The 14326-nt window shown below is 37.8% G+C and overlaps 1 protein-coding gene across 1 annotated transcript in view; it reads left to right on the top strand.

Annotated features, from left to right (window-relative positions):
- Positions 1 to 12434: 12434 nt before the first annotated feature.
- The window catches only part of LOC149143678 (uncharacterized), a 31915-nt gene continuing 30023 nt past the window's right edge, over positions 12435 to 14326 (top strand). The window contains exon 1 of the mRNA XM_089447206.1: positions 12435 to 13370. Coding sequence (XP_089303332.1) covers positions 12786 to 13370 — 585 coding nt within the window. The 5' untranslated portion in view covers positions 12435 to 12785. The remainder of the gene's footprint in view (positions 13371 to 14326) is intronic.

The raw sequence follows: 14326 nt of genomic DNA, 5'->3' as shown, positions 1-14326 counted from the left end.
ATGGGAGAGGAGCTGACAAGGAGGGGGCTAGCGGTGCAGATGTTTTATTCGCAATCTTCTTCTTTTTTACTGGTTTCCATTTTGTTTCTTGAGCTTCTACTTCTTGTCGGGATGGGGTCCCCTGGGTCAGTTTTTGGGTTAAGATAACCCAAGTTTTGATACAATTTTGTGAGTTGGTTTCATAATAGAATAATTGTTGGCCCCTATACTACTAGTGTAACCCTTGTAGGTTTTGGAAGGCTAGGAGAAACAACACTTCCATCTTTGTAGTTGTGAGGGGTAGACTTCCTTGTTGCTGTAATTATACTTTCCACTTTGTAACAAAGCCCTTTTACTCTTTCCAATTGTTGTGGTGTTGCTATTTGTATCCTCATAATGTGTTTATCATTTCCTCCGTGAAAATTGACCATGTAACAAGTTGTTTACGAGAGCAAAGCCCTTTACACCATAAAAATTGATCTAGTTCTAAATATGAAGATGCAATATGTACCTTTTGTAATAGTTGAACCTCATGTAGATTGAAATATTTCTCCATCTGTAGTATCCAATTTACTTGATCATTGCCATCAAACTTCCTCATATCGCCTTTTCTTGATTTTAGGAGCTCGATCTTGAAACGACTATAACTCTGTACTTTCAGATCTTTAAGTTCTAAAATTGCGACCTGCAGTAGCCTTCTGTGTCCTCTTACCAATGCCACCAGTCTGATCGAATTTAGATTCTCCAATAAAGAGTTATGCACAATCTCCCAAGATGACCTAATTATATACCTTTTCAAAAGAGCAAACTTGTATGAAGTGCCACGTGTCACTGTTTGGAGCAGCGAAACCCTAGCATCCACAGTTCTGATACCAAATGTTAATGGGAAGACACTTCAAGGTAAAAATGGATCATGATAGTCTTAGATACTTTTTAGAACAAATATTATCTTTAGGAGAACAGAAAAAATGGGTCACAAATATGTTGGATTATGACTTTGACATCATCTATAGAAAAGGGAAGCAAAATTTTGTTGCAGATGCACTCTCAAGAAAGGATGAAGATGTGGAAGCATTGTTTTGTGCTATTTCTATTATCCAACCAGATTGGATAAACGAAGCAAGGGATGAATGGAAGAAAGACGAAGAAGTGTGGCCACTCATTCAAAAGTTGCAGAAGATCTCAATTCAAACAATATTGCCAGAACTTGAAGAGGAAGGAAAAATCATATTGGAACTTGGAGCAGTCACAGAATCAAGAACCAGGCAGCTACGAAATCGACCAATTTCATAGTATCTCATCAAGTGGAAGAACTTACCCATTGAAGATTCCACATGAGAGGACAAGAATTTTCTACATAAGCATCAAGAACTACTCAAGCGTTGAGGACAACACTTTTTGAAGGAGAGGGGCATGTTAGGCCCCTATACTACTAGTGTAACCCCTTATTGTTATTAATACAACCCCCTTATTATATTGTTGTACCCATGTAGTCCCCATATTGTTACTATTGTGCCCCATAGAAGCCCACTATTGTTGTTATTGTGCCCTTACGTTATTATTGTTATGTCGGCTCTGATTATATTGATCCCTTAGACTCCTATATATAGAAAGGAGGTCTTGTCATTTGTATGATCCAAGAATTTTTCATTTGTGTAATGTAAAGAAGTTTTCCCCCTCGAAGAGGCTTATTTCTAAGGCACTGATCTATCTTTTCTATCTTTTTGTGAGTTGGTTTCATAATATAATAACTGTTAGATGATGTACGCAAGCATGTTTATGTAATTTCACGAAGACTCTGATGAATTCTCTGATGTTTATTAATAACTTAAGTAAATTTGCGTAAACCCTAATTTAGGATTGCTTTCTGACATGCATAAGTGGATAAATAGACTGTTAAAGGTCCGCAAAGATTGATTGTAGACCTTCGCAAAGGTCTAAAGGCCATTTTGATGGAGTTGCAGCAGTGTGCCCTAAGAGTATAGATCTGCGTGAAGGCAAATCTGAGGCACTAAAAGACATCACACTAGTCTCTGGATGCATAAACTTGGTTCTAGCATCCCCCCATACTGCTTCGGGTGAGACTGCAACATGCGCTACGCGGGTTGTTGCCGAACGGGCCGGCAGTGTAGGGATTTATTGGTTGGCACAACTAACTCTGAAGCTGGGTCAGGACCCCTAAGCCAACACTTCTTCATGTTCTTCTTTTTTTGGACATTTATTAGCAAAATGACCATACTCGTGACATACCTTGCATTTGAATGGGATATGCTCATAGTCCAGTTACTGAATGTGTGTCCAACTATCCACCTTGATCTTTACTACTTCTGGGAGTCCTTTGCCTAGGTCGAATTCGACGCAGATCCTTGCGCAAGCATGCATATTCTCCTTTGGTTCACTTCTGTCTATGTATTTTCCCACTGCATTTCCTATTGCTTTTATTGACTCATCTCCCCAACAATGAAGGGGGAGATGAGGAAGATGGACCCAGACTAGAACAACACTTGGGACATCCATCTCAGGGTCAAAGTCTAGTGTCCACCTGTTTAGATATAGACCCCTTGTATCCATGAAATAAGGCCCATTCCTGAATATCAAATCTTTGTCCTCTTTGGTTTCAAAATGGAAGGTGAAAAATCCTCTACCACAAAATTGAATGGAGATTTTCCCATGGATTGAATGTGATCAGTTTCTTTCAACCCATTTTTGCACAGATTTTGGAGAGGGCCAAAGGCCAATAAATTGACCCACCAAGCCTCTTTATGATAATGAGAGAGCAACTCGATGGAGCAAACAAGGAGCTAGAACGATTTCGAGGATATCTTCAAGCCTTTTTACGAATTTGGAAACAAGAAGTCTGGTTTGAGGAGGTCCTAATGAATATATGAGACTAGTGAAGGCTGAAGCAGACTCTTCTGGAGGGTGCTGAGCCATAAGATGTGGTTCAGGAGGAGGAACCCCTATCGGAGAAGACTTCGGAGAGGCCATGGCAACGGTAGGAGGCCAAGGCTGCGAGGAGCAAAGCAGTTTGACTCAGACAGCAAAGCATGGGCATCTAAAAACTAACCACTACCATGGTATATTATTCAAGGACTCTTCATCCTGATATAATATTTTATCTCACGAAGATGGGATCCAGAGCTCTAGAGCAAATGTTCATTGATGTTAAATAAATTAAGGATAACGTTTGGGCCTGTGGGGAGTTTTCGGATCAGAATTTGCAGGCAAATTTGGAAATAATTTAGTAGGGGTAGGAATCTAAACAATGATCATTAGATTTGAATCTAAATTCTTCTTCTAATTTTACAATTTGCAAATCAGATTTTTCTGTAGGAGGTGATTTTCCTTTTCATGAAACAATGAATGGTTTTGACAAGGTGTTACTTGAAGGAAATGTTGTTGAAATTGGCAGTGTATACTCACATTATACAGAGCATTTAGTTGACAATAGCGAAAAATTACTAGTTCTTGGCAAAAATTTGTCACATCGATAATTTTTTTAACAAGAACACATGTCACATTCTCCAAATTTTTATATTTGGATTAATTGTGCTTTTTTGGAAGTGTGTGAAAAATTGAACAAGGAATTGTGCAAACATATTTCTGAAGCAAAAGCCTTTTTATCTAATTGTACAAAGAAATAAGTTTTTATACAACCCAAGGTTGAAGAGTTAAGCAGTCACTGTGGTTGCCCTGTACCAAAAGGCTTATGTCAGAAAATTGTTCAAGAAAGGGAGGTTGTTGAAAAATTTTCTCATCATTTTTATGATCCAGTAGCTTAGTATATGTCATCTTTCTTTTTTCAGCAACATGTATCAATTCTAGGGTATGTATCAAATTTTTTGTCTGAGGATTTCATGTGGCGCATGCCTGTTTTTATTTTTCAGGTTTCAGGAGCACAAAGGCATTAGATCCAACACTCAAATGCTAGCCTAATATCATTGGAAGGCTGACTTCACCTGAAAGAATTCAACCATGTATATAGATAGGAGTTGTACATAAATAAGCTCAAATGTTGAGTACTTAATTTCCAATTTCTAGTAGTTTTGTTTCAGATTGCAGAAGGAAGAATAAGGGTTCTAGACAAACAATGAACTTGGATTTGAAATTTTTACACAATTTACTTCATTCTTTCCTTTATCAACCTTCAAATTTCCACACAATTCCAATGATCCAAAAAAAGGTTAGAGGAGAAATGGTATGATGGCTCACTTGAAGGAGACAAACCAAAAACTATTTACTATGATACCAAATTTTATCAACGAAATAGCCAAGTAAGAATAAAAAAGACCAAACCCAGTTATCCAATGTCTTAATCAAATGAAAGAGTGAACAAATAAGAATGCCAACTTGAGGGGGCAATCTCCTTTACACCTTATGTTTACAAATATTTATTGATGATCCCTAAAACTATATCTCCTTGGTATATAAGGGAGACAAAATGTACAATTAGTCAAGTAATAGTGGCAATAATAATATAACATGTAATGTAATGGCCCAAGATTTAGGTGCTCAATATCTCTAACCAACTTTAAGTTCATAACTTTAAGTTCATAATGTTTTTGTTAAATCTTTCCAAAGATGTGGAGGTTAATGCACACCACCAACAAGAACAATTGGAATTGCTAGCTAAGACAATGAAAAGCATGAAAGCTAATGAGTCAATTAATTGCATACCAGATGAAAGAGTGAATGAATAAGAATGCCAACTTGAGGGAGCAACCACCTTACACCTTATGTTTACAAATATTTCTTGATGATCCATAAAATTGTATCTCCTTGGTACATAAGGGAGACAAAATGTACAATTAGTCAAGTAATAGTGAAAGTAATAATATAACACATAGCGTAATGACCCAAGATTTAGGAGCTCAATATCTTTAACCAATTTGAAGTTCATAATGTTTCTATTAAATCTCTCCAAAGATTTAGAGGTTAATGCATACTACTAACAAGAATAATTGGAATTGCTAGCTAAAACAATGAAATGCATGAAAGCTAATGAATTGATTAATTGCATACCTAATGAAAGAGTGAAAGAATAAGAATGCCAACTTGAGGGGGTAACCTCCTTTACACAATGTGTTTACGAATATTTCTTGGTTGTCCCTAAAACTCTATCTCCTTGGTATATAAAGGAGACAAAATGTACAATTACTCAAGTCATAGTGGCAATAATAATATAACGCACAATGTAATGGCCCAAAAGATTTAGAAGCTTAACATATTTAACCAACCCTAGTTCATAATGTTTCTATTAACTCTCTCTAGAGGTGTGGAGGTTAATGCATACTACCAACAAAAACAATTGGAATTGCTAGCTAAATCAATGAAATGCATGAAAGCTAATGAACTTATTAATGCATACCTAATGAAAGAGTGAACGACTAAGAATGTCAACTTGAGGGGGCAACCTCCTTTACACCGTATATTTACAAATATTTCATGATGGCCCCTAAAACTATATCTCCTTGGCATATAGAGGAGACAAAATGTACAATTAGTCAAGTAATAGTGGCAATAATAATATAACACACAATGTAATGGCCCAAAAGATTTAGAAACTTAATATCTTTAACCAACTCTAAGTTCATAATGTTTCTATTAAATCTCTCCAATGATGTGAAGGTTAATGTACACTACTAATAAGATCAATTGTAATTGCTAGATAAAGCAATGAAATGCATGAAAGACAATGAACCGACTAATGCATAACCATGCTTAAGACAATCTTTGTCGAAAATTTTCCCCTTGAAAGTAACTTACAAGGGACTCTTACTCTTTTTATCATTCCTAAAATGGTACTTAATATGAAATTAATAGCATAAACTTAGTGTAGCTAATTCCAAAAAAATCAAACCAAAGGCTTTTAAAATGCAGTGGATTATCAACCACATGATCTCTTACTCTTTTTGTCATTCCAAGAATGGTACCTAATATAAAATATATGACATAAACAATTGGAATGGTACCTAATACAAAATAAATGGTATAAACTTAGCATAGCTAATCCCATAGAAATCGAACCAAAAGCTTATAAACTGCAGTGGATTACCAACATCTTAACAATACCAACCCCTATCAAATGTATTGGATTATCAACAACATCTTAACAATACTATGTTGAAGGAAGTGTAACTAGGTTCGGTCTTCATAAATGTACTTTTGATATTTGTACTTATTCAAGAAAAGAAATATTATTTTTATAATATATCTCAATAAGTTTCTTGTTCATTGAAGTAGGTCTAGCACATGTCAAAGTGCTATAGGTGAGTCAAATAGTCAAGAGAAAATATTGAAGGTCTTAAGGGCATGTTACATTATGTATAAATATATATTAAAAGTCAAAGGGAAACCTCTAATCAAAGTCAAGTCTAATCCTATAAGAAGCTCCTTCAAGCATGCTATATCATCATAGAAAATGTGTGAAGTCTACTTAGCAAATCAGCCACCAAACTGCCCTCCAAGTTGGCCTACAAGCGGCAACCAAGTCAGCCTAAAAGGAGGGACAAACCTCTATTTATAGAGGTTGTCCACTCCTCATACAACGCAGAACTCAAGCTCTGAAATCCGCAAGAAAATAAGAGAAAAAGAAGTCGTGGAAAAAGTATGTTAGGGTAGCAAAGAAAGGAGGAGAAACAACGAAGGTTAAGAGACTGTTCTTAGGGTCATACACAACCACACGTGTGAAGGAAGGAGGTCTCTCTATGGCTATAACAACAATAATACAACAACTCAATCCTTATCTTTGTTTGGGTTAGAAACCAAGGTCTACATGGCCTCCATCCTAGAGTGAAGGAGAAGCCCTCACCAACAAAGGAAGAAGGAACAAGATCAAAGTTGAAGAAGGAACAAGATCAAAGTTAAAGGCACTGTTTTTTAGGGTAGAAAATAGTCACACGTGTGAGAATCAGATCTCTTTCTGCATTCAAAATAACCCTACATTATATTCATCCAAAGTTAGTTGATTGGTGAAAGGAACCATCATAAGGAGAAGGGTCTCATCAAAAGTATCTTCTCTAGAGCAAGGACTACAAGGTTACTAACAAGTTGCAAGAAGAACAAGTGTCGGAAGTAGGAAGACGAAGTGCCGGGAAACAAAGTGCTGGAAGAAGTGTCGAGGTATATGGTGCAGAAAGGAGTGGAGACTTGACTTGTGCTTGGAGGATCTCATTGTTAGGGGTATAGGGTTTGGCATTGATCAATAGAAGCTTCAATAAGAGAAATTAACTAAATGGTTTTCCTCTCAAGAGTAGAGAGGTTTTGGCCCTGGCAGAGAGCCAACATCTTGTGTTCTTGTTTTTATGTTTTGGTAGCAGTTTGATGAAGTACACACATATGCACTAATAAGAAGAAGAAGAAGCATAAGCTAACAAGAAAAGTAAAAAGACTCCACAAATTGTTATCAAGTAACAAAGAATCACACTACACTACTTTGCCCTAGATTCTTCAACATTGTTTCAGAGCTAAGGTGACACATCAAGGAAAGGGTAACTCAAGAACACTCATCAAGGGGAAGAATCTACAAAGTTGAAGCATCAAGTCTAGAAGTCTCAATAACTTCAAGGACAAGAAAGGTTTACAATCCATCATTCATCAAGAAGGTCTACAAAGCTAGAAGAAGAGCCATGCATAAAGGCACCTACAAAAAAAGAGCAAGTTGAAGCAGAACCTACATCAAGCTACAAGTCTTCAAGCAACCCTCATCACCAAGCAAGTCCACTTGGAGAAGGAAACTTGAAGAACATCAAGATCCAGGGAAGATAAGCCATCAAGCCTTCAAGGAGGAAGCAAACCCACTACATCTCAAAATCTATCAAGTAAGTACATGTCCCCTTCTAAATATATTTCAATGTCTTTTTGCGAGGAAAGCAATAAATTGATAAGTACCAATAACTTTCTTGCATGGAAGAAGAGGACTGATCTACTACTCAAGGAGAATGAACTCCTAGAGCATTTCAAAGGGAATATCACTATCCTTGCTAAGGAACAGACTTAAGCCTTAGCCAAGTACAATAAGGATGAGACAAGAGCTCAAAGGATTCTAATATAATCAATCAAAGACTATCTCATTCCTTATGTCTCCAAGTTTGAGACATCAAAAGAAATTTATGATAAGTTAGTAGAGCTATTCTCGGTATCCACAACCGAAGAAGTAATATCTCTGAGGAATGAATTATACAAGATGAAGATAACAGAGGAAGGAATAGCTCCCTACTTCATGAAAATATCTGAAATGAGAGATCAACTTCAAGAGCTTGGGGAAGTCATGCCTGATAGAGAGATGACAACTATAGTACTCAATGCACTACCTAAGGAGTGGGGAAACTTCACATCTAGCATATATGCCAAGAAGGAAGCAACCACTCTTAGTGAAATGTGGTCCCTATGCAGAATAAAGGAAACCATACTTATGGAAAAAGAAGATATGGGATCAAAGGAGCAAGCATTTGCTACCATGGCCAAAAGAAAGGGTGAATTTGGCAAGTTTGGTCCATGAAGAACAAACAACAAAGACATGTCCAAGATCAAATTTTTTGGATGCCAAGAATATGGACACTACAAAAGGAATTGTCCTAAGCTTAAAAAGGACTACAACTAAAGGAAGAGAGAAGAAGCTCACATAACTCAAGAGATGAAAGAAGAAGGAAAGAAGCAAAAGAAGGAAGGTCCTCTAGATCTCTACTATGATTAGGTCAAACTCTTTACTTCTAGACTTCTTTCAAAGTTTTGAGTAGTATAGGAGCATGTAGGAATACAATAAAATTGCATGGCTAGAAACATCCTCTAGAATCTAGAAGCATAATGTACATAGAGTTCTAGATACTCATAAAGATGTAGCATTTAATAATGAGAATAAAAATGCATGGGTAGAAATATCTTCTAGAATATAGGAGCATGGTAGATATAGCTCAAGATATTCATATAGAAGGAGCATACCTAGTATAGAATCTCATCCATGATAAAAGAAAATTTGATCATGATTAAGTATCTTAGAAAACCTCCATCATCAAAGGAAAAGAAACATTTGCAAGGCAAGGATCTTTAAGATCCTATGATGGAATATTCAAAAGAAGGTTCATGGACCAAAGCAAATGTCTCATTGGGAATCCCATTCATGGGTTTCAAGAAAAGAATGATATGCAAGCAAGCTAAGATGAAGCAAGAAGGGCTACACCAACGAATGATCAAAGGAAAATCAAGATGAAGTATGTATGCATCAAAGTTTAAGTCATGTTTTCATTTGTATATTATTGAGTCATGGGTACAATTCTATCGCATGATCAATCATGAAAGAATCTCTTTCACCAAGAACATGCTTGAAGGCATGTACCACGATGCAATGAAGGTCAACAAAAGAATATGCTCACATAAGGAGCATAAGATTGCTGACTAAGAAGCAAGAAGAAATGCCGACAAATCCAGAAAGCAAGCAATGAAAGAATGCTCTTAGAAGAAGCATCAGATGGCTGACCTATCTATCTAATAAGAAGCAAATGAAGAAAGAGATCAAGCATGTAGAAGAACACCATGATCACCAGGAATCACTATGTGACAAGATACTTTGAAGATATCTTCCGAAAGAAGGCAAGACAACTCTGATAAAGAAAGAAAGGACCCTTGACACCTATGAAGGCCTTGAAGATATAAAAAATGCAGATAATTTATTCTACTCTACAGAGATGTCGTGATGAAGAAGTCATCCAACAAAAGAAAAGGCAATGTTGAAGCAATATTAGGATGAAAGTCATGACGGGCTACTAGGTCAAAACATGTAATCAAGCAAGTACAATGAAGCATCCATGAGAAGAGTATTATGAAGCATGGACAAGATGATAAAGAAGTAGCCAATATGACAAGAAAAACTTGGTAGTCACTTTCCACGAAGCAATGACATGACAAACCAAGAAGGAAAGTGATCGATGGATGGTGCCCTATGTAGAAGAAGTTTGAACAAAGACTTCATGACATTAAGAAAAGAAGGAGATCAAGTAGCGGAAGGACCCATGAAGAAGAAGTCGTTGATGAAGGAAAGAGTCTCCAGTTAAGAGGGAGCTCTGACAGGTCCCTGACCAAGAGAGAGTTTTTTGGATCACCCTAATTACAAAGGAGTGACAATTGTGTTTTCCATTTCATGGGTCATACACTAGACCAGGACTAACAATGTAAGTCTAGATGAAGGCCATGAATGGAAATGTAGACACAACATTCTTGTCTTCACTTGAGAAGAAAGAATGGGAGGATTAGGTAATTATCTGGCATCTGATACTCTTTGAGGATGTGTAGGGCATCCAAGACAAGAGTAGGCAAGAGGACTGGTATTCTTTGAGGGTTGGGAACCCAAGATAAGAATAGTCCTAGAAGGTCATACTCAGAGAACACTTGGGTGGGTATGTACCTTGAGAGACAATGATGAAGGTGTCTATAAATCATCGGTCTTGCGAGCATTGTAGCTCATGGTCTCGTAAAGAGATGGAGTTGTTAGTCAAGGCCTTGCACTATGACAATTCTGATTAATATGATGCTATAACAGATGGATTGCTAATTTGATTTCTCTTATGTGAATTCTTCAAGATTGATAATTACCAAACACCTTGTAATGTTGTATGAATACCTCCCTAGTTAAGAGGGAGTGTTGAAGGAAGTGTAACTAGGTCCGGTCTTCATAAATGTACTTTTGATATTTGTACTTATTCAAGAAAAGAAATATTATTTTTATAACACATGTCAATGAGTTTCTTACTCATTGAAGTCGGTCTAGCACATGTAAAAGTGCTAAAGGTGAGTCAAATAGTCAAGAGAAAACATTGAAGGCCTTAAAGGCATGTTACAGTATGTATAAATATATATTAAAAGTCAAAGGGAAACCTCCAAGAAAAGTCAAGTCTGATCCTATACGAAGCTCCTTCAAGCATGCTACACCACCATAAAAAATGTGTGAAGTTTGCTCAACAAATCAACGACCAAACTGCCTTCCAAGTTGGCCTACAAGCAGCAACCAAGTTGGCCTAAAAGGAGGCACATACATCTATTTATAGAGGCTGTCCACTCCTCATACAAAGTAGAACTCAAGCTTTGAAATCCGCAAGAAAAGAAGAAAAAAAGAAGTTGTGGAAAAGGTCTGTTAGGGTAGCGAAGAAAGGAGGAGAAACAATGAAGGTTAAGAGACTATTCTTAGGGTCATACACAACCACACGTGTGAAGGAAGGAGGTCTCTCTGCGGCTATAACAACAGTAATACAACAACTCAATCCTTATCTCTGTTTGGGTTAGAAACTAAGGTCTACAAGGCCTCCATCCAAGAGCGAAGGAGAAGCCCTCACCAACGAAGAAAGAAGGAACAAGATCGAAGTTAAAGGGATTGTTTTCTAGGGTAGAAAACAATCACACGTGCGAGAATCAAATCTCTTTCTGCAGTCACAACAACCCTACATTACAGTCATCCAAAGTTAGTTGATTGGTGAAAGGAACCATCATAAGGAGAAGGGTCTCATCAAAAGTATCTTCTCTAGAGCAAGGACTACAAGGTTACTAACAAGTTGCAAGAAGAACAAAGTGCCGAAAGTAGAAAGACGAAGTGCTGGAAGAAGTACTGAGGTATATGGTGCATGAAGGAGTGAGACTTGGCTTGTGCTTGGAAGATCTCATTATGAGGGGTCTAGGGTTTGGCATTGATCAATAGAAGCTTCAATAAGAGAAATTCACTAAAGGGTTTTCCTCTCAAGAGTAGAGAGGTTTTGGCCCTGACAGAGAGCCAACATCTTGTGTTCTTGTTTTTATGTTTTGGTAGCAGTTTGATGAAGTACACACATATGCACTAATAATAAGAAGAAGAAGCATAAGCTAACAAGAAAAGAAAAAAGACTCCACAAATTGTTAACAAGTAACGAAAAATCACACTACACTACTTTGCCCTAGATTCTTCAACATACTAATCCCTATAAAATACAATAGATTATCAACAACATCTTAACATTACTAACCCCATATCAACAACAACTTAACCATACTAACCCTAATCAATTACATCAATCCTTAAATCTCCTCCTCATCTACTTTGTTTAAATATAACCAATTTTATTTTCTATATCAACAACAACTTAACCATACTAACCCTAATCAATTACATCAATCCTAAAATCTCCTCCTCATCTACTTTGTTTAAATATAACCAATTTTATCTTTATATAGAAGATTGGCTTTGTTTAAACTTTATAACCAATTTTATCTTCATATAAGATTGGCTCACATGAGGTGTAGGGCTGCCATGGATAACTTTGGTTTTTCTTGGTGCTTGTTAAGACTACTAAAGAAACATTTTGATTGAATTTACATTGAATCTTGACTCGTCTAAGTTACCCTAATGTTTTTGTATGTTAGGATGTCTCAACACAATCTTATGTCATAAATTGTTGCGGAGATTCAATTTTGATTTTGAGCTGAGAGCTTCCGTTTGATTGAATTTACATTGAATCTTGACTCGTCTAAGTTACCCTAATGTTTTTGTGTGTTAGGATGTCTCAACACAATCTTATGTCATAAATTGTTGCGGAGATTCAATTTTGATTTTCAGCTGAGAGCTTCCGCTTTTTCTTGGCCTGTGCGACCGCACGGCGTGCTCTCGATCGCACAGCGTGCTCTCGATGGAGCCTTGCAGCTTGCCACTGCCTAGAGAGAGCCGAGACGCACAGGGCAGTGTCCACTCAGACGAATCTTACTTTTGTTGAACTTCAAACACGAACTAGGTAGAGTTAAGGGATAACAGTACCAGTAACAGCGGCGAAGGGCGGGAAGCGCATGCAGCCATGGCGATGGAAGAGAATAACCATAACAGCAACAGCATCGTCAACATCACTGCTAGTAGAGACAATGTCGTTTTGATTCTTGATTTCGGCTCTCAGTATACCCATTTGATTACTCGCCGAATCCGGCAGCTTGCTGTATGCTCTGTGTGTCTCTCGGGCACTTCGCCCCTGTCGGCAATGGCGGCCCTCAATCCCTCGGTCATCATCCTCTCGGGGGGTCCTCATAGCGTTCACGAGGAGGGCGCCCCCTCACTGCCTGACGGATTCTTTGACTATGTGTGGGAGAAGGGGATTCATGTTATGGGCATCTGCTATGGTCTGCAGCTCATCGTCAAGATGATGGGGGGTGAGGTCAAGCCTGCCGAATCCCAGGAGTACGGGAGAATGGAGGTCCGCATGCACGAGGGGTCGAAGCTCTATGGGGACATCTTCGTCGGAGGGACGCAGAGTGTGTGGATGAGCCATGGGGACGAGGTCGTGAGATTGCCCGAGGGCTTCGTGGTCGTGGCCACAAGTCTGCAGAATGCCATAGCCGCCATTGAAAATCCCCACAAGGGATTATACGGCTTTCAGTACCATCCGGAGGTATGTATGGTCAATAGACTAGCGATTTCTCCAATATTGCATTCAATTCTCTATTGGGTTGGTTGCTTCTTTGTCCGATTTCTGCTTAATATACAATAGTTTAAATTTAGAAGAGTACAGTGGTTAGGCTCATCCAGTGTTGTAAGTTGTTGCGCAGGGCATCTTAATTTTGTTCTATGTTGTATTGGTTGTTTGTAGGGCAGCTTAGCATTGTTTTATGTTGCAATGGTGGTTTGTTGGGTGGGTGAAAGTAGCGTTCGTAAACTTTCAACTTCCAAAGGGTGGATTTAAGTGTCACCTAGAACATGCTTTTGTTTGGAGGGCTTCATGCTTGTGCTCGGATGGCTTCAAGTTTCACTTCTGACATTCTTGTGTTTGGTTGACTTTTGTTGTTCGGGTGACTTCAAGTCTCACCTCGGGCACGATTGTGCTTATGCTTGTTGTGCATTAGTACTTGGTTGAGCTAAGTTCAAGTGCAAAGGGCTAGTCATTGGTGAAACTGTTGGAGTAAATACCCAGCGATAACTTACCCAAAAGCTCACTTTCTCAAATTTTGTCACCAAAAAAATGTTGTATCTAGTTGCATGCCTCTTCATTTATTTGTTTATCTTGGATGTCTCAATATTACAACTACTTAGCTTACCTAAAGACTTACTTTCCCAAATCACACCACCCAAATAATCTTTTGTCTTGTTTCGTGCCTTTTCCATTTTTTATTTCTTTATTGATGTCTCAATACTACGAGAGTTTAGATAAAACCTTGTCTTGACTAGTCCGTGTGCCTTTTGGCCATGTTGATCAATAACATCCACCCCAAAAAATATTTTGTCTCGTGTTACACCTCTTCCTTATTTTTTTTGTTTCTATGTTGGTTGTCTCAATACTATCTGATGTCATAAACTGTCGCTTGCATTGAATTTTGATTTTTAGCTGAAGTCTCAAGCATTAACTTATGT

The sequence above is a fragment of the Pinus tabuliformis genome, chromosome X (genome assembly GCF_031772625.1).
Source record: "Pinus tabuliformis cultivar Carrire ecotype Pingquan chromosome X, CPIR1, whole genome shotgun sequence".
Taxonomy (NCBI): Eukaryota; Viridiplantae; Streptophyta; class Pinopsida; order Pinales; family Pinaceae; genus Pinus; species Pinus tabuliformis.
The sequence above is the reverse complement of the archived record's forward strand: the minus strand, read 5'-3'. Positions and strand labels throughout refer to the sequence as shown.